The sequence below is a fragment of the Bombus vancouverensis genome, chromosome 12 (assembly GCF_051014615.1).
Source record: "Bombus vancouverensis nearcticus chromosome 12, iyBomVanc1_principal, whole genome shotgun sequence".
Taxonomy (NCBI): domain Eukaryota; kingdom Metazoa; phylum Arthropoda; class Insecta; order Hymenoptera; family Apidae; genus Bombus; species Bombus vancouverensis.
The window spans coordinates 7,609,584-7,631,372 of record NC_134922.1 but is presented as its reverse complement, the minus strand read 5'-3'; the positions used below and the strand labels follow the sequence as shown (position 1 = coordinate 7,631,372).

The 21,789-nt window shown below is 37.3% G+C and overlaps 2 protein-coding genes across 4 annotated transcripts in view; one reads left to right on the top strand and one right to left on the bottom strand.

The window, feature by feature from the left end:
• Positions 1–144: 144 nt before the first annotated feature.
• Positions 145–1,705, bottom strand: LOC117155569 (uncharacterized). The gene is made up of 5 exons (XM_033331679.2): positions 1,568–1,705; positions 1,318–1,415; positions 828–956; positions 628–758; positions 145–553 (listed from the first exon to the last, which is right to left on the bottom strand). The coding sequence occupies exons 1-5, from the start codon at positions 1,575–1,577 to the stop codon at positions 337–339; spliced, it is 585 nt and encodes a 194-aa protein (XP_033187570.1). The 5' UTR covers positions 1,578–1,705; the 3' UTR covers positions 145–336.
• A 110-nt stretch (positions 1,706–1,815) lies between these two features.
• The window catches only part of Arl4 (ADP ribosylation factor-like 4), a 56,369-nt gene continuing 36,395 nt past the window's right edge, over positions 1,816–21,789 (top strand). For 2 of the 3 annotated variants that reach the window (XM_033331678.2, XM_076623435.1), the window contains exons 1-3: positions 1,816–1,946; positions 2,381–2,563; positions 3,613–3,970. The gene's annotated coding sequence lies outside the window, so the exon portion shown is untranslated. The remainder of the gene's footprint in view (positions 1,947–2,380; positions 2,564–3,612; positions 3,971–21,789) is intronic. The other variant, XM_076623437.1, reaches the window with a different exon arrangement.

Here is a 21,789-nt window from a genome sequence, read left to right as displayed (position 1 = left end):
ATTTAAAAACTAAATATTAGGAACATCTTTCTTTGCAGATTGCAAGTAAACATAATATTTTATTGATTATTTTGTTGAATTGTCAACTTAGTAAAATAAGATTATATGTCAGGTGGGAGATATTGAATAATAATGCAGGTATAGTTTAGTTATTGTAATAATTATATTTATGTATAATTAAACAAGGATATTTCCATCAAACGCATTCTGTAAATGCGCAAATTGATTCATTCAATTAGTATCAATATGAAAGTAGATTTTTTAACTGTTCATCATTGTTAATGTAATAATAGCTGTGACATCAAATATTTTTTAATTGACTCGAGTTAAAACGTTCTAGGATTTTTTGCCAAGAGCCTTTTGCCTAAGTTCCGTTTTCCTCTGAAGAGCGAGTTCTTTTTGTTTCTTTTCAGCTTCTCGTTTTTTAGCCGCTTCTTCCCGTTGTTGTTTAACTATAGCTAATCGTGCTAGATCCGCGCGTGCTTCTTCCGTTTTACCTGCTGCGTGTAATTTCTGATAGTTTGCATATGCTCTCTGCCTTTCTAGTTGTTCCCTAAAAAAGAAGAGAAAAATGAGTTTTCCAATCTTTACATGTTACGAACTTCTGTATGTTTCATTGATTTTTACCGTTCTCTACGAGATAAATCTGGTTTCGCTGTGTCTAAAGATTGATTTAATTGAGATAATTTTTTTGCTTTCTTTTGTACCCTATTTGGATTTTCAACTTGAATTAAATTTTCTACACCCTTTGTCTTTCCCTGCAAATTAAAAGAAGAAAGGAAAATTATCATTTATCGATTATTATAAATCTCTATCGATTAATTTACCTCAGTTTCCGATTCTGATTCTGAGTCGCTGTTGGTATCTGTCCCCGAGGAACTATTATTTTTTACTGAATCACCGTGTGCTTTGGGTTCATCTTCCTCATCACTTGAACTATCCTTTCCTTTGTTCTTCTAAAAAAAACAATATCATTATAACTTTTAAATATGAAGGGTTTCGTTTACATTAATGAATTTTTATTTACCAGCCCCCTAAGTAAAATTTATGTTACATTTTTCGAAAGAACAAATGCAAGTGGAAAGAACAGATGAAACAAATCATCTAAGGATCTATCCATCGCTTTTGAGTCTTAAGAATTTTCTGAAGGTTTGTGCCCGGTTCTCTCAAACGGTTGCACATGGAGCATCGTGCTCCATGAAAAATCTCAGTAATGGTGCGCACAATTACGCTCAACCGTCAAAGGATAATTCGACCTTACGTACTTAATAATAATATCTAAGCCGTCGTGCTGTTGGTTAACTTAAAAATACTGACTCTCCACTGGAGCTTTTTTTCCTCCTGGCGTCGTTGCTCCTCCAGTTCCTCGGGGTTAGTGAAGTGACGACTCCGGCCTTTGTAACTGACATATTTACCTAGAGGAAAGCCGTTTTTTTAGATCCAAATTCGTTCGTCGAGGTCATAACATACGAAATTGCGTTTTTCTCGCCAAGAAATGTGGTGGGGAAGAAATGATGATAACTGTGTGTGTCGAGTGTGAAATAAATAATAATTTGTCCGTGCTTACCGCGTGGCATTTTTTCGAACCAATTGATCACGTCAATTTAATGATTATTGTACGGAAATTTGAAGGAAAATACCTCTTCTCCGCTGTGAGAGAGAGGAATTACGTTTAATGTCAGATTAATACTGCACTGCTGCTTATTTGGTCGTCAACCACGAGCTCTAGCGGCATGAACCATTGCATAGAATATTTGCCTGCATGGTTGGTAACGTTCGTAGGTTTATTGAAACAATTCAAGGGCAGAAATAAAAAATTTTTATTTCACAATTTGCGTATGTTACAAATATGCTAATAAGTTGATCTTTATATCGTAGCAACACGTAAACTCGATTAAATATTTAATGACTTGGTTAGAATTGAATGCTCGTCTCTACGTACGAATGTAAGTTTCACAGTTATTTATTCGTTTACTATAAATATTAATGTTTATATTTCAATGTTATTCCGATTACAATTTTCAATTTAAAATATGTAAATTTGATTATATAATCTTTGCGAAACAATAATTAACGTGTTGGAAACTTGAGCTCTGTCGTGTTTTCCGCTCTTGAACAACATACTTCATGCTTTAATGACTGATATATGTATGTAACATGTTAACGTATCAATTGCCAGATAACTTGAGCAAACTAAATTTATTTTCTCAAAAATCATATAAAATTATTCAGTTTATCTCATTTTTTATATTCCAGCTAATTTCATTTTTTTGTAACAGTTATAGATAGTAAAGTTATCGCGAGAGACACGTTTTTCAAACTAATCCCATTTCGCGGTATAAAATAACATGTGTTCATAGGATATTTATGAATTTTTTAGTTTGTCTACAAACACGAAATCGTGAAGTAATTGGATGCATCTGACACGGTTGTATTGGGTGCCAATTGGCTACTAATCGGTCAGTATTGAGTAGCAAGTGCAAGTCATTCCGTGCATGAAATTTCTCGTCAAAACACCTAACGCAGAATTTATCATGCATCTGTCTGCAATTCCAACTTACAGGTAGCGAAATTTTTTATTTTCAATTTAACCGTTTCTATTACTATGGAAATTCAATTCCTTATTAAAAAATGTTATAGTTATAATTACAGTTAATTATTTAGTATCAGATCGTTATTAAAGTTTGAACCGAAACGTTTGTTAGATTTTTACCATTGAATTTAAATTGTAAAATTCTGATTATTATTATTTTGTATTATGAGATATGCATTTCTTTTTTGCATGTTTTTTTTTTAATTGGAAAACAAAATATGATTATTGAGTAAAAAATGTTGAGAATATTAGGGCTCAAGTCTCACTACTTCGACAAGAATAGTCTTGTAGAAGCGTAAGAAATTATTTAACGACTGGTACTGGTGATTCACACTGTTCTTTTTTCTCTCGTTTATCATGTTATGCGTAAGTGGCGGTTGCTTGTTCGTGCTTGGTCACTATTGGCCACGTTCTTTTAGTCTTCAATTTATATTATTTAAGAACAATTGACTTGGTCGACCAGTTGCTTTTTAGGGGGACCAATCTGAGTTCCGACCGTCCATAATATTAAAAGAGTCATATATATAATACTTTATGTAACTTGCAATAAATTTCTGTCCCAGTATAAATTGTTCATTCTATTCATAGTTATTCATAGAATGCTATTTCAGTCCTAGAATATAATATTGATATCGCATAATTTTAGAGATTCGAATTGTTACAAATATCAATTATTTTGTATTAAATTTTCCTTATCATTTTTAAAAGATTGTTATTTTGTTGATTAGAAAATTTATGGGTTGTTGGATAGCATTATAAGATAAAAGCCATTTTTTAAATAAATATTAATCAATGAAGCAACAATCTTTCATGAAATAACAATGAAAATCTTATTAAAATTCCTTTTGCGATGTTTATAAAGTTTCCAATAATATTTCAAGATTAAATCAACTTTTTAAATAAATATTAATTGCTTTGTTTTGATCCAAATAGCGTTCGAACGAAAGCGCTTTTATTGACGATTCAATATGGTGGGCTTTTGTATCCTACTGCCACCTAACGGCGCTTTCCCAAAGTAGATTACGATTCGAAAAGGAAGCAGCCAGTCTGTTTCGGGTATTTGGACTGGTTGGATGTATACGGATCGTGTTCTTAAATGTTAGCCGGTGACTGACTGTTTTGATGTGCTCTAATGTCATTCACTTGAACAAGTCGTGAAATCGAACTCTATTTGTTCGCGAGTGCTCGCTGTTCTGTAATCGTGGAATACATCATTCGAACTTCTGTCGCTTTCGAAACCGATAATTCGATTGCTCTTTCGAGATTCGCGAGAAGTGTGTCAAAGTCGATGTAACGTGTTTCTGTGCGTCCATAGTCAACCGTAGCTGTAAGTGTCTCCGGGCTTCGGATACGGTTCCCATATTCCAATAAAAAATGGTAAGTCACCGAAAGTATCATTTCATAATATTGACGTTACAAATTATGTAATCGCGAGGAAAGTAACTTGATAGAGGAAATCATTGTGATTGTCGTTCTGATTATATTTTCGTCAGTGCTGTCAAAATATTTGGGTGTCGATAAAATCTCGATTAACCGCTTGCCCTGTGGTATGGAATCAGTAAAGCATTTTTGAGATATTTAAGGCTTCAAAAATCTACAGAATGCATATAACATGCAAAAATATATGTTTAAAATATTCAAAGTAGATCAATTATTATGACGTTTAGTAGATAAGACAAATGTTTATTCAGATTCCAATTTTTTAATTAAAGAATCAAAGAAATATAATATCGCATTCATTATGTTATTCGTTATGTGTAATGAAGTTAAATATAATAGATTCAATTTTAATTCTGACTTTAATTCAATATTACAAGATTATCGAACGGATTATCGAATATACCAATTACGTAAATACAATATTTCAATGTTTCGTCTTAGACGATATACGAATGGACCAATCACACGATATATTGTTTAAAAAGGACCAATTACAACGACAGCAGATTCTACTTGACATATGTAGGTATTAAAGTAATATTTCAGTTCAACAAGGACCAATCACGAGATATATTGTTTGAGAAGAACCAATCACATCGTTCGAAGGATATTTTACTGGTATTAAAAAATACAATTTTGATTTTAACTTCACTTCAAAATTAAAAGATTATAAATAAGTTAACTAGTTAGTTATAGTTTATACTTTACCTCCAGTTTACGAATCATTGATATAAATTGCGTGTAACATATATGTAAATGTTTCGCATTAGATCGAAGAAGTAAATAGCTAACGTTGACGTATATGGTTAGGGAAAAATTGATATGGCAAGAGGTTAATTCGATCGAATCGTCGCAGAGCTCGTATCGCGTGTGAATGAATCTTGGACGGAGCTGTGCATCGATGATGACAGCTTCGTAGAGCAGTCAAGGTTATTTCATTTCTCTCACTGTGCCTCATGAATGGATACCTGTTCTCTTTGCCCTTTAATCACCGTAAAAAATCCTAGAAATACCATCAGATGGTATACTCGATGGAAAATCTCACGTATACACACTTTTATACTAATCTAAACGTTATTTTATGGGCATCTCTATAAATCAAGCAGCCTCGCAGATGGAATATTCCATAATTGAGAACTTGAAATGAATATAAGTAACGAACGAAGACTGATTTTTTAAATTGAAGAGGGTATAAACTATACGACGGATTGAGACTCAAGTGTCAGAACAATTTATCTTATTTAATCTTATATCTTTCCATTTACAAAATTGTACTTTAGGTGAATTATTGCTTTTACCAATATTATATTTAAGATTAAATGTTCCATTGTGACTACAGAAAGTATCGCACGTAACCTTATTTAAGCACTTTTTTTTTTTATCACCTCCTTTCCTTGTATCGCTTTCATAGTATTAAATTTTTGTAGTTATATGCAAGTACTACTAAATGATATGAAACTTGATATACCAAGGTATACATATAATATATAACAAGGTATATTATAACAATACAACGATGTAAAAGTACCCTTTGCAGCCACTGTATTTCTCAATTTTATCGAACAATTTTATCTTTTAAACCTATAATACATACGTCATATACTCAAATACTATGTTTTTCTACGCAAGTATTCTACGCAAGATCACGTGGAAAATACAAATTCTTAAAAACGAATAACTCTGTACAACGACAGTTCAGTTTGTAAGCAGTAAGAGCATCCCCTGGCGTATTTACGGCAGAGATGCACTTACGTGGACACTTTTAACATTCGGTTGGAGTCATTGCCACGCTTTATAAATATTCAACCGTTCTATAAACGCGTCGGCTAAGCGTCGTATCACGTGCACCGCTTCTCGTCGCGTTTTCTTACCACCGACACATATGATGCATTCTCGTCGTCGATACGGCGTTTCCTCTCGCGCCGGTGCGTGTCTCGCCACTGCTACGATGTTTTGATCGTTGCGTTGCATCTGCATACGCGTCGCGCTAATTGCTTCACGTTCCTGCCTGCCCTTAATTGTTCTCATAAATGTAACGAGCGCATCGTCTCCGTGTTACGGTGACGAATGGTCAGTTTCACGATACACTGAATATCTTATGAGCACCGGTATCGCACATTGGTCTTATTTTATTGCTTATGAAATTATACAGGGTGGTTGGTAACTGGTGGCACAAGCGGAAAAAGAAGTCGAAAATATAGAATAAAAAATTTTTTTTTTAAATTTTCCCATCGAGACAACGATCCACAGTGAGATCCGTTATAACGAGACGTGATACAGTGCGCGCGTACCGAGCGAAAATTCAAAGTCGATTTTCTCGAAAACAAAGCCTCGAACGAAAAATTTGTATTCTATATTTTCGACTTCTTTTTTCGCGTAGAATCACCATTCTTTCCGCTTCTACCACCAGTTACCAACCACCCTGTATATACTATGCTCGAGAATGTTTAACATTACATCGATTGTTTTTTTGCATTTTAAATTAGAATATTAAAATATCGCTGCGTAGATTAGAATGTCCTTAACATTCGCTGCCTTGTTAATTTTTTATGTTTCAGGTCAGAGTTTCTTTAGCAGTTTAGGAAATTCGTATACGAACACGATTATTTGTGCAGCGTTAAATGCACGAGTTTCCAAAATGTACAGTTTATTTATCGTGAAATCATAGAACGGTAATTTCAGTAGTTTATCTTGCAGGCATTTGATTTGGCGAAAGGCTTGCCACCAGATCATCGTAGAAATGCGATCAATTTTGCAGCAGGGGTTCACCATTGTAATGGAAGATCATACGTCTGTGGGAAAATTGGTATCATCCGTAAGCAATTCTCCTTTTCTTCTTCTTGAAACGTGCTGGCTCTCGAATCCTCACAATTTCTTACGCGTGTTCGCTTCTTGAAAATTCCAGGTTCCCAATTCTTCGTTTTCCAGCGATCGCTTTCATGAAATTCCTCAAGGTTTATTTCACAAGAAGAGATTCAAGTCTCTAATGACAAAGCGGTTAATGGAAAGACACGATTGTGTTAAGAATTTCATCGTGACGAAACACGCAGCGATCTCGTCGAAAATAAATATATTATATACTCGTCGGTTGGGCATTATCGGCTAAGGCAAGACACGGGCACGAGGGCTCGTGCAAGTCTTTTCATTCAGAAGTAATGGATTTCCAATAATTCACGCTCACAACTAAAACCACCAGTCAAAGAGTATCGCATACATGCACGAGCACAGGGTTAAGAGTCGGGTAGCTCGGACATTTTTTCTTTTTTCTACCTTGACGATATTGAAGGCCCGTGGATTGACAGATGACGCGTTAAACGTTAACTTTGATCCCTTTATCGTCCAAGAGCTTTTGCTTTATTCCTCGTATCCTTAATTTATGCTCAGTTTATGCTCAATTCTCTGTCGTATCTTTAATACCTCAGAATTAGAATTTTCCATTCAACTTTGAAGCGTAAGAGAAAGAAAAAGTTATTCGCGTTATCGGCTAAGTAGCTTCTTAACGTCAGTTTGGTTGCTCTTACGGAACAGACTTGTAGAAGATTTTATACTTATTTAGAATTCCCTCCACTGTTTGTATTTTATTGTAAAAATTGTATTTATAGTGTTGTATGTTTAGTAATTGTAACATAGTGTTGAAGTTATTCTCTTCACAACTTCCTCCTCTGTTATGTACTATATCATACTACATCGATTATTCTCGTAATGTTAGCGTAATGTTAAATTTATATAGAGTCGTATGTAACGTTATATTCGCAATAAGCGTTGGAAATGATATTCATGGTGTTAGATCCGTTCTACCTACGATTGGAATTTTTCCAAAACGGAGATAAGTACAGGAAACAATGTGTAAAATCTGCATTTATCTGGAGAATACGTTTGTCAATTTATGCAAGAATTTACGAATACTTACAACAATATCTGAAAGTAGAGATTTTTCTTTACATTCGGTTCCCTTAAATTACAAACTTTGCCACTTGGCCATTAATCTCTGCGAAGCTTCTCCGACCTGTTAATCATAATAACCGTTCTATACCAAAAATTCATCCCATACCAAAGAATCATTTTTCTTTGTTTCTTTGTTTGAATTAATCTTTCTCTGTCGAATTCGTACGAAACAACCATCTCTCCCCATCTCGAATTCGCAGTCCAAAGATCGTGCTACTTCCCCGCTAAACTTTCCGAAGCTCCTTCGATTTTCATTCATCGTAACCGTTTAATGCAAAAAATTCGTTCCTCCTCTTCCTGATTTTATCCTTCTTGCTTCCAACGTACGTCGAACACTCGTTCCTCTCTGCCGATTCTGTACCAGAGAATCGTTCTTCGTCTAGATCTTCCGCGAAACATCCGTTACTTGTCAAACGTATGAAAAACCCTGTAACGAAAAAACGGTGGAAGAAGAAACGAGCGAGTGGCAAAAACACGGAGGAACGTAACGGACTCGGAAGATCGCGCGTGAAATCACTTTCGTTGTGAAAATCGGTGCGCTCGCGCATCGATGGCGCGATTATAATCGGCACGTGCAGCTAGTAACGGCATTCCTGGTTGCCGTTCCCTCGCGAAAGCGGCTTGTTTCGACGCTCTGTCCCGAGAACTAGGCGAATCCGACTCGTGTTCAACACGAGTCGCTCGATTTCATCTGGAAAATAGACGACGACCGAATGCAGAAGGCGGTGTTTTCACAGCTGCGACGATGCGTTCTGTGTTTCGCCGCTTTATCGTCGTTTGTTTCTGTTGAACAATCTCGGCACGTGACGAGGAACTCGCATACGCCACCGGTATTTCATTTCCGTCTCTACTTTCGAGAAATATTCCGCGTATCGTTGATGTTAATGAAAATAAAGTGTTACGTTTTGTTGATCAGTTTCACCTTGTAATTATACAAAATGAAATAATTATGTAGTAAAGTGGCAATGAGATGATTATAAATGACTGGAATTACCGCCTTCTGCATGAAACTAGCATAAGACTAAAACTATGTTTACGCTTTTGCTCGTTACTGTACATTTTCTATTCCACTTTCGTGAAAATACTCGGAAAATCGTGGGTATTCATGGTGTTTGGATAATCAACGAATTTATCGTAGATCGTTCGGAGATCGAATTCGAAGTTGAGATTCAGATCTTCCACGTAACAGAAGGATACGAGTTTCGTTTACAGGCAAATGATATAGCGAAGGTTGTAAGAAATGTGAAATTAATCACCATGGTTCTACGCTTGTCGAGTTTCTTCGGGATTTGGTTGCTTGGTTCCTTCCTAGCTTCGTAACGCAGCTAATTATTTTCTTTAGTATAGTATTTTCATTTTTGTTAAATTTCTAATTTTATTCGTAGGATCTTGAACGAAATTGCTGCAGATTGTCCCCTTAAAATGGAGAAATGTTTTCTTTTTTTTTTACGTACAAAAGATTCGATTTTCCATTTGGAAAAATCGATTTTTACCTGATCACTGGCTGACTCTGAGTTATCCATTTTCTGCAACAGAAGCCGAACGGATAATTTCCAACATTCGTCACGCTCGGAAGTGCAGGCAGCGATCGCAGGGATTGGTTTTTCGTTTATGAGCGAGAGAGACGTTGAATGTAAATCGACGATAAATCGTGCGGAGGGTGACCATCGCGGAATACGATGCCGATGTGTTAGATTAGATTAGCTGCGATAAGACTGTGGGTTATTTATTTCGAAGCAGCCTTTCTCGAAACTCTCCACGAGCAAAACGACATACATATTCAAACAAGTGCTCAGCGCTTCTCACTCGACTGCTTCTTTGTCGAGTTAATTTAATTACACCGTGTATCGATGTATTGCGTTACCGATCACGTTACCGATTGTGATAGCAATCCTGCGATTCTATTTAAAATTCGACGCGTAGATTATTGCGAAAACTAGTTCTCAACTGCTTTGCATCTACGGCTCTTCAGGACGATGTATTTCGCATTTTCTTGGCTGAGACACGAGCCTGGTACGCTTTATTCGAGGCAGCTGAACTTCCATATTTTAAAATTCAACTTTGAACTTCGTTTGGAGAACACGTCGTTCCATTTTTTGATCGCTGTACGTTATACATTGATCGGTCAGCTGTTGTAAAAGCGCGTAGGTAAAACGCGTGGCGGAAAGTAAGCGACGACGAGTATACTCGTCAAACACAGAGCGCGCCTGACTGTTATAATAACAGAATCGAGTCGTAACGAAACGACTGTTTTGATCTTTAACTTTACGCAATTCCTTTGTGACGAGTATACTCGTCAGAAACAGCTGACTGGTTAAAGACCAATAACGTCTCGTCGATAAAACGCGAATTTGTACAACGCTAAACGTAAGTTTAGTATTCTTAAAATAAAATCCTATTTATTCTTCTTTCGATAGCAAGCAGTTGTACATATCGAAGAATTAAACACGTGAATGTACATTTAGAGGCCAAATTTCAACTTTCTCAACAGTGGAGAGATAAATAACGAAGTAAGCGTTGTATATTTTCCGAGTCGTCTTCGTTAGCGAGTGATTGTTTAATTATTATCTGAGAACCCCGCATGGGTTAAGGTCAGGGCAAGTGTGAAGAAAGTGAAGAAAGCGAGTTGTCTTTGACGCGAGGGTGAGAACCACGAGGGTGCTCAAAGGTTTATTTAGCTCTCTGCTACGAGTGTTAGTTTTTTGTTGTTTGAGATAAATCCAGGGATACTCTCCCTCTTCCGAAATCTTCTCTTTTTCTCTTCTTAGATATACCATTCCTATTTTAGAATTTTCTTCCTGACTCTGACATTCTTACTTTGGGAATTTCTACTGTGAAATTTTATTTCTACGGTATTTTGCTCCTGGAACGTATATACACGAATAAAACGTTTAGTAATATTCTGCTTTCGTAGGATTTTTAAAACACGAGCGAAGACGAATAGAATGAGAGATCAGGAAGGAGGAACGTTCTTCTGCCTGATAAAACAGATTTGTGAAATCATGGCACGTACTTTTTCTCTTTTTCGTTGGTCCACTAGATTTTTGCCCGAGTATCATCCGGAGCGAGCAATTGAGCATAATCGAGTGACCAATTAAAACCAGGATTCTTTTTGTAAGGGAATTTAAAGCGACGCGACTACGTCGTCCAGTTAAACAAATAGGGCAATCAAAGGGACACCCTTTAGATTGCAGGGAAACGATGCGGATGAGTCGAATAATTCAATAAAAGAGGGTCCCTGTCTGTGGATGTCGTGGACCGAAGGTCATCCAGAAAATCAGACAGTCAAATCGTAGAGTTTACTTTCTGAAGTATCATTAGCTTCGAACGAAAGCTGATCTTGACATTAATTTGTAGATAGATAAGGCAATTAAGAAAATTCTCGCGGAATTTATGTAATAAATTGCAAGTTGGTGATCGCTTCAAATTGCAACAATCTATGTCGAAAATTGTATACAGGGTGGTTGGTAACTGGTGGTACAAGCGGAAAGGGGGTGATTCTACGCGAAAAAAGAAGTCGAAAATATAGAATAAAAATTTTTCGTTCGAGGCTTTGTTTTCGAGAAAATCGACTTTGAATTTTCGCTCGGTACGCGTGCACTTTATCACGTCTCGTTATAACGGATCGTTGTCTCGATGGAAAAATTAAAAAAAAAAATTTTTTTTAAATTTTTATTCTATATTTTCGACTTCTTTTTCCACTTGTACCACCAGTTACCAACCCTGTATATACCTTGTAAAATTTTCATCAAGGAATACTACGAGCTAATATTCCTGCAAGTCTCAGAATATCGCGAAACATTGTTCGAGAAATATCGGAAGGTAACATTTTTCCAAGCCTTAGATATTGCAAAGTATCCAGCAAAGTCACTAGATAAAACAACGAACTAGAGAGTTTTCGTTTAACCAGTTGGCTGTCTTTAACGAGTATACTCATCACGAAGAAACGGCAATAGTCCGTGTTACGACGAGTATACTCGTCGTCGCTTGCTTTTTACAAATTCTAGGCACGCAGTTGTCAAAGTTTTTAAACAGGTCCCAACAGCTAACTGGTTAAGAGTTTTATGAATTCTTATGAAAGAGAAGATGCAGGAAGGAAACGTTTGGCCTATTTCAATTCTTTTCATTATTTACTCAAAGATTATTGGTAGAAACTTGCCAAGCACGTTCTCCTCGTCGTCATAGATCTTTCGCTATAGATAGCAATTTTATAAAACGGTCTAACGAATAAAGCCTTAAGAAACGAGATAAACGGCGGTATTTTCACGGAACTCGAAGAACATAATAAGCTTCGCTTCCACAAAGAATATTATCAGAAATCGTTTTGTGGATAGTTCTGCAACGATCGAACCCCTTTCTGGTCGCGGCACAGCGAACGAGCAGCGGAAAGGGAGAGGCGGATTATTCGCTGGCTCGGCGTCTCTGCTTGCATGGTCGACAGAACCCAGTGCGGAGTTGCGATTCTCGATTACGAACTCTCGTTGACCGGGTAAAGAGTTTCCAGACTGCTTTTCCTCTGTAAACACGACCGCCATCCGGCCATCGATCCGCTGCAAGTTTCATGATTCCCGCGTTTCTTGATCACCACCGCGCTCGTTCGATTCTTGGAATTTCAAATTGCTAATCGTAAATCCGAATGTCTGTAAATACGTCTAACTTGTGTATGAGATATTCCTCGGAATCGATGATATCTGTCCGAGTATTTATGGTTTTCGAAGCGTGCCGAAGGTATACTTTCGCATATACAGAAATGAACAGAAGCGTAGAACAAAGAACAAAGCACGACGAAAGAGAGTGCGTCATCTAGGAATCGAAGAGGCTCTCGCGTGTGCAGGACGATCGATCTTTGCAAACGTATTTGCAATTGCGGACTACCCGAGCGTGTTGGCGCGATACCAGCGATTTTTCTACTTTCCACGGTTGTTCGTACTTTGAATCTCAGCGAAGAAGTTTCAGCTGTGCCCCGAAGAAGCGAATTGTAACGTTGACGAAACACGTTGGCGCAAAAGTGCAACGAGTGACACGATTGAATGAAACCAAGTTGCTTCCGCGTCGATAAGACGAATTTAACACGACTTCTGTTGATTTATACGTCGATCCAGATTGGTTAAACACGTACGAAGGTCTCTTGTCGCGTTCCGGAACAAGTGATAAATTTGTTTGATCAGTTTATCAGCCCCGAGGAAGATTTTCAGACGGTGGAAGGCGGTGGAGAACGTGGCTCGAGGCACGTCTTACTTACACGATGCTCTATTTACGGAGAACGTCTCGACGTTATGTTAATCAGAAAAATAATTTATGCGAAGACAAACACGTGCGACTTTGCATGAGAAAATTTCTTATCTTCAGGATCCTCGTCGAATAACCAAGTATATACATATATGTAGAAAATCATGGGTGAAACTTCATTTTCGAGCGCACCGATTTTTCTGACCTTTATCCGCTTAGCTATTTTCGACGAGTATACTCGTCACGAAGGAATGGCGATATTCTGTGTTACGACGAGTATACTCGCCATGCGTAAGAACTAGTTACAATTTGCTGTTTAAGTTGGAATTTTAGCGAGAACTAAAATATATTCGTAAATTTTAAGATGTTTCGAATATTTGAATACCACAGTAATTGAATAATCGAATACTAATTTTATCGTACGGAGATCATTATTTCGAAACTTGTACATGGAAACGAAGTTTCACCAAAATCATTCGAGTCAAGGAAGATGGACCACAGAGGAAGGTCAGTTGGAGCGTGTACAGATACTTGCAGCGTTTATTCCAATTTTCACGGCGCGAATGTATAGGAAATCAATATTTTCAGGCGACGAGCTGCGTTACGACAGCACCGATGCAGCCAGCAATAAACGCAATCTGATCAGATAATTGCTCGAGCTTATTCAATGGGCGTTTCAGCCTATTTGAGGCTGATTCTTTCGTCAATAAAGATCGTCAGCCGGAAGACGTTATCCACGGTCGTTCCTTCTTCGTTGGCCATGTGAATGCTCATCGGAAAAAAGAAGACGCTCGTGAGACGAGGCAGCTCGAGGAACGAGCTTAACTTCACGCCTCTAATCGAGAACAAGGTCGACGATGACAGAGTGTTGCGAAAGGAAGAGCGTTAAAAAGATGGTACGATAGTGTCAGGATGTGGAAGGATTCGGATACCATTTGTTTAGACTGTTCGGTCTCCTAGAAACGACCACGTCCTCGTCGATGTGCCGTTGTAAGGACTGGTTGGAACGCATGCGCCCCTTTGCCAGTCGATAACACCACCGATACGACATAGCAGCACCGAGGCAACCAGCCGCGTTGCCAGCTGCAACATTGACACAGCGATCCACTTTGCTAATCTCGGTGTCATCCTGTTAACTCTTGGCCAACGACCACTTCGATATGCTTAGAAACAGCTGTGGCCTCTCTCTCTCTCTCTCTCTCTCTTTCTCTGGATTTATGAGCTACTTAGGAATCTTTGACTGGTAGCGGTGGTGGCTCAAGATTTGTTCTTTTGTTTTTGTCTTTTTAACTATTTGATAGTTAGAGGAGTTTTAAGACAGGGATGTGTTTTGAAACCTTTAGGAATAACTTAGGAATCTTTGTTTGGTAACTTCCTACTGCAATTTTCATTTAACCAGTTTGACTGTTAACTGTTTGATAGTTAGGCGAGTTTTAGGCAGAGGCTCATTTTGGAATGTCTGTTGGGATAACTCAGGAATCTTTGCTTGAGAGCAGTGGTTCGAGATTTTTCTTGCTACAACTTTCTCTTAACTGTTTGATAGTTAGGGGAGTTTTAAACAGAGGCGTATTTTCGAATTTTTACTTTGTAGGGACAACAGAGGTTTCCACATCTTTCTTCAGCTATTTGATACTTTAGTTAATGTGACCTTCGGTAGAGATGCATTTTGGTGTCTTCTTGTCTCGGTTGAAGTTGTTTTAACCGTATATTCGATGTTAGACAGATCTTTAAATAGCGCTGCTATTTTCGAATCTTTGGTTGATAAAGTGAGAATTGGTGACTGAGGGTTGGTCTTGGGGGGATGATGGAGGATCGATGACTAAGGGTTCAGCTTCGTTTCGCTATTTGGCCCTTGAGATAATTTTAAGCAGCCGTAGTATTTTGGAATCTTTAGGAGCTAAGGGTGGCTGAGCATTCGTTTTACCACAGTTTCTTTCAATAGTTTGATGTTTAAGGAAATCTTAAGTAAGATTGGTATCTTGGGATCTTCGTTTACTAGTTTACTTTTTTAGCTATTTATATTTATTTCTTCTGTTGTTTTTGTTTTTGTTCTAACGTATCTTGTCAATCTAAAGCTCGATCGACAAAGAATCAGAATATCAAACTCCTTTTTCCACAGTAAAGGAATGTTTCTCTTTAGACATTTTTCTCTAACACGTGCATTCGATAAATTATCCATGCAAAGGATTCTAATTCGGGTGAAGCTTATTCGGTTGAAACGTAGTGCCGTGCACATTTCAGGGACACTGTCAGGCGCCAGTGGTGCAATTTCCCCGTGAGTCGATCAGAATTGCTCGAATTAGACCGGCGGTGTCGTCGAACTTTGAACACACTGAATCACAGGAAACGCTGCCGTTTTTAACTTTACCAATCCGGCTCAAAGCGTTTTTCAGAGTTCCACGGTTGCTTTATATTTCAAAATTTTCACTAGGTCGTTGATCCATTTTTCTAACAGAAGTAAATTATATTAGTGCGATGAAAGTGGTATAAATATAAACAGTTGTCGCATATTATTATCCCTTATTTTTATAGCATCGTAGTTTTAGAATCCATCGAACAATAAGAATATCCTCAGCTCGCCAATGAAGTAAAAATAAAATTGTAGATCTCTGCTGTCAAATTCTTGTCAAAGGAAAATATCGGAATTAATGAAAAATTGCACAGAATGCACAAAATATTGGAAAATGCTGGTCTGCTTCTCCGATTATGTTTTCAAAGAAACAAATTTGCACAAAAAATTCGCGGACTAATAATCAATCTCAGTCTCGCATTAATATTAATATTAATAAAGAGAATACAACAGGAAAAAATTACTGAACAAATTCGAATGTTCTAATGCTTCGGTAAGGCGGTGCGAATGCTTCGAGCGCGAGAATTGCGAGGAAAACAAATTAACACATCGTACGTAGTATACCTTCGTTCGACAAGTTGGATTAACCAGTTAGCTGTTGCGAGCTCTTTGAAAAGTGTGTACCTAAAATACATCGCAACAACTAAGTGATGACGAGTATACTCGTCAAACACAGACTAAGTGAGAAATGACTGTTCTATCTTTTAACTTTATTACTGCAATTTACTGCAATTGCTAAATTGCCATTCAAACAGCAAATTGTAACTACTTTTCACGCATGACGTAAGATAGAGTATTGTCATTTCTTCGTGACGAGTATACTCGTCAAAAACAACTAACTGGTTAAGTAGGTCGAGCAAGATCGATTTCTGATCGGAAACAAGCGTTCCTAGCGGATGAAGGATCGAGGATCACGACGAGAGTTTTGGATGGTCTCGTCAAACAGGCACCTGTTTCGTTTCTGACATATCCGAAACGAGGTGGAAATCGGGCTAACGGTCCTTTCGGAGAAAGGACATCTCGTTTCTCTCGTTCGTTACCTAGATTAAGCTCAACAAAGTAAACGCCGATACACGGCGTGTGATCGAGCCACGTGCGCCTAAAATTTACTGCCGGGAGGACCCTTTCTCTTCTTCTAGATTTATTAAACGCCTTCGACGAGACCTCGTCGGGCGTCGTCTTCATCCTCTCGACCATTCCCTTTCACAAATCGCTGTGCTATTAGTAGTCTGCGGATATTTATGTAATTTCACAATGTTACGAGATTAATCGAAGAGTCATTGTAAAAAACGCTGTAATCGCCAAAAAATTGAAAAATCATAATTATCTTATTGGGAAATGTTTTACGTGGCAATGAGAATGCTATAGTACAGAATTTAAGTGTAATTTCCCTTTCTAAACAGTTATTAACCAGTTAGCTGTCTTTGACGAGTATACTCGTCACGAGAAAGTGGCAATATTTTGTGTTACGACGAACCCTGTCAATAGTGAAATTAAAAAATAAAACAGTCGTTTCGTTGCAACTTAACTCTATGTTATAACAGCCATACATACCCTGTCTTTGACGAGTATACTCGTCACGAGAAAGTGGCAATATTTTGTGTTACGACGAACCCTGTCAATAGTGAAATTAAAAAATAAAACAGTCGTTTCGTTGCAACTTAACTCTATGTTATAACAGCCATACATACCCTGTCTTTGACGAGTATACTCGTCACTAGAAAGTGGCAATATTTTGTGTTACGACGAACCCTGTCAATAGTGAAATTAAAAAATAAAACAGCCGTTTCGTTGCAATTTAACTCTATGTTATAACAGCCATACATACCCTGTGTTTGACGAGTATACTCGTCACGAGAAAGTGGCAATATTTTGTGTTACGACGAACCCTGTCAATAGTGAAATTAAAAAATAAAACAGTCGTTTCGTTGCAACTTAACTCTGTTATAACAGCCATACATACCCTGTGTTTGACGAATATACTCGTCATCGTTTGCTTTTTGCGACGCGTTTTACGTACACGCTTTTCAGAGAGCAGCAGCTAACTGGTTAATAACGTTGGAAAATTGTGTTACAACGTCGTCTCTGTAGAGAAAAATATAGGTGCGAATAAACGTTAGATAATCGTTTCTTGGCTTTTGTCTGTGCCATCTGTCTAAACGAATGAAACATCGAGTTTTCTTTACAACTAAGAGGCGGCACACGCAGACTTTTCTATGGATACACTTTCCTTTTTCACAATTTGGACTTCGTTAATGCGTAAGGTTCCTTTTCCCTTCTGAAAAACTTGTTTCTTACTGGCTCTTACAGCGCTTTTCACAAACACTCTTCGGTTCAAGGATTTCCACTAAATGTTATCATGACAACTTTGGTTACTTTTCTACATTTTCGAATGTTGCATGCATTTCGCGTGTTCCGTTCATTTGAACGATTATTTGTGAAATAATTTTCCAAATAAGATACTAATCAGTGAAAATCGAATATCTATACGTTCTCATGTCTTCGTTGATGAAACGACGGCGACAAAAAGAGAAAGAGGCTATTGCAGATAAAAAAGATGGGAAGTAGAAGAAACGCAAAGAAGTTCAGTATCAAGAAGAAATTATTCGGATATAAGAAATTTTCTAACGCGACAGCTTTCATAATTTACACGTCGCTATTCATCGAACTTTCATTTCCAGGACGGATTAGTCCAAAAATATCTAAAGAGAAATTGTACTATTCCTCAGCGAAGGAACGTGATACTTTTCACCAAGAACCGTGGCATCTCTCACCAAGAATCGCAACAATTATTCTCGATTAGCACGAGTGGAACGTAGAAGATTAAAAAAAGTATAATCACATTGGATCTCGCGATAAAGACTTATACGAAGCAACAGATTGCGAGACAACGGTGTCCTTTGCATATGCGTTGATTGCCTGCGTTGACAATTCATCTGCTGGCAAGCTTAATTCGTTATTAGCATTTCTTGCCGGTGAATTGAGCTCGTTAAGCTCTTCTATACGCTAAAGGTAACCTCTAACGACTAACAATGGGTCCCCTTTTTACCTCTTATTTAGAGCTCCATGTTTTTCCATTACACCATATTAACATTCAAGTAGGAACTGGATAGATTATAGTTAGGCTTTGTCCCGTTTATGCGGGACATTGATAAGGAAACGCGGGTAAAGGAAGACTGAGATCATTGGTGTACTGTTTTAACGTGATATCGGGTGTTAGACATAATAGAGATAACATTTAAGAATCATTAAAACTGAGAGAGTTGTATGGAGGTTTTTATTAATACAAAGTTTCATTGATTTTTTGCAAATTTTTTTCCATAAAATCACATTAAATTGCTGGCACATTTTATATTAAAACAAAAGCAATTAAAATTAAGGGTCACTTATTTTAGAATGCGCCATAAATTCATAGACAATTGACGAACATGAAATTTGAATGTAAAATCTATGCCTTTCACTCGTATCAATTATTCTATTAATTTTCGCCGATTGCTAGACACTTTTTTTATAATAGCAAGTTGTTGCATTCTCCGTTTAGGAATCATTGAGAAAATCCTGCAAATTTATACATTTTCTTCATCTTTTTAGGAAACTATCGTACTTTGATTTCCTGTTTAATCTCATTAAGGATCGATAAAGTTGAGAATCCTAGAAATAAAATTTTCAGTTAATATTGTATCGAGGTTTTTATTAGTTTTCTCTAACTTCTGATTTTTTTTATAAAGACAAATTATCGTATTATTGTTAATAATCTTTAAGACGAAAAATCCTTCGAATCTCATTAATTTTCTCTATTATCTGCATAGTTTTTCTACATCAAACATCCATGGTATTTTCATTCCTCTTTAAAGTTTCATTAACCAGTTTGCTGTTGCGACCTCTTTGAACAAAGGAGAGAAAAATTACTTTGTTCAATTATGTACAGTTTTTTTTTATAACAATTATTCATATCTTTTTATTTGTTCTGAAACAAACATCTGAAAACATCTGAAAATTTACAAACATATTTCAGTTTTCACTAGATCGCAATTTAAACGGCAAATTGTGACTACCTTTTAAGCACGACGAGTATACTCGTCGTAACACGAAATATCGCCATTTCTTCATGACTAGCATACTCGTCAGAAACAGCTAACTGGTTAAAGATCGATAAAACTGAGAAACCTGCAAATAAAACGTTGATTCGCAGTCGTATCGAGAATTCTTGTCAAATTTCTCTCATTTCCGAGTACCTGTTCGATAAGAACAAATTACAGTATCTTGGTTTCTTCCTGTATAACGTTAGGTAACAAGTGGAGAATAGATCCGGAACAGAGCTCGTAGAAAACACATAGGATGAATGACCGTGTGTCACGTGTGAATTTTTCAGCAAGTGTAACCACGTATACGCATCAATAAACTGATACAGGGGAAGAAGTGAAAGCGAGGTAACGCGTTGGAAACGGGACTCCTTTATTATATAAACCCGGCGTCGAACGATAAATCGCGATTGTTGATTCGAACAGCAGGGATTCACAGTCACGATGGATTTTGAAACTGAGATGTATGTATTCGATATCTTCGTTCTTCGATCGATTCAACTTGCTCGAAAAATATTTCCATCGGCTTTCACGACTTCGTTCGACACTCGTTCGCAGACGGCTGAACGTGAAACTTTTCGAGCTAATTCGCGAGTTTTACGATCGATAATAAATTCTTCGTTATGTCTTCTTTCTCTTTTTTGGCAAAGAAATTGCCAATGGACTTCTGGGTGAAACTTTGAGGTTCGAGAAAACGTGTACCATTCGGCTAATAAAGAAAGAGCAAGCCTCTATACAGTACAGGCTAATGAAGTTGTAAACCGAGGTGTAAAAAGAGGAGTAAAATTTGTCTCGATTTCTTTCGGTTACATTAATTCGAATAGAAATTTCCGGCTAATAAGAATTTTATGGATGTTTCTACTCGTTGTTGTTCTATCATAAATAAACATAAAGTTCTATTCGAAAGTAAAATTGTAAAATTCAATCCTTGAGGAAAAAGAAAAAAAGAAAAGAGAAAAGAAAGAACACTTAATGTGAATATCACAAATCCTCCCACGTAATGTTCGCCACGAGGAAAAACATATAATCTCAGCTGTCAGTTGGAGCAATAAAACGAGCAAAAGTTAACAATTATCCCAGCAGGAAATAGTAAAGTATCTTGGCGTATATTTAGACAGGCTATGGAAAATGTATACTGTCGAAAAGAGAGAACATTTGGACGAAAAATACCAAGAGATCTTTGGTATCTGATCGGCCCAAAATACCAATTGTCAAACATAAACAAATTATGAATATACAAGACAATACGAAAGCCAATTTGGCCACACGCCAGCCAACCATGCTCCACAGCCTCTGGCTCTAACGTAAAAATTATAGGAAGATGGCGAGACAAAAAGCTAAGAGCCATTACGAATGTAGATTGTATATTCCGAACCGCTAAATCAACAAGAAAACCGGCATTCCGACAGTAAGGGAAGTAATCATCCAATTTAGCAAAGGGTACCAATCGCGACTACACACTCGTCCCGACAGTCTTGCAGCGAATCTTCTGAACACATCCGAGCAACGCAAGCTAATGACAAAATAAATGACAACGTGGTACACCAGCGTGTGTGTGTACCACCACTTATTCACTTTCATCGAGGCATATATAAACTGCCATAAATAAAAAAATAAATCTCATAAATAAAAATTCGAACGAGGATCTTAGGCTCGATCGGAGCCTTTGATATTTGGAGAGCCTGGAGAAATTTGTAATAAAGCGAATAATTTTTGCACGAAATTGATCGACGATGATCAATTAGCTTTTCAGTTATCGTGTGCGTCACGTTTAAACACGTTAAATCACGTTAACACAGCTTGGAGAAACACACGTTTAGAAGCAACGTACGTGCTCCCGTCATCGATTCTTAAACCGTGACGCATCTGACAAAACAGGCGGCAGTATTCCTTGGAATTCGGCTTTCTAAGTCTGGAAGTATATTTCTGAAATGTTTTACCTTCGATTCACGTGGAAGATATTTCCTCGATTTTTCTTCTTAACTGGTTACGCGAGAAACTACCCTTAAGAAAAGGAAAGAGGAGAGCGCGTAAGGACGATTACAGCGGATTTAACAATTTTCTGGAACGTTTGGAATTTCCTGGACTAAAACCAGGCAACAATATCGAACACGATCCCATTGATAAGCCGATCACTCAATTGATAAGGA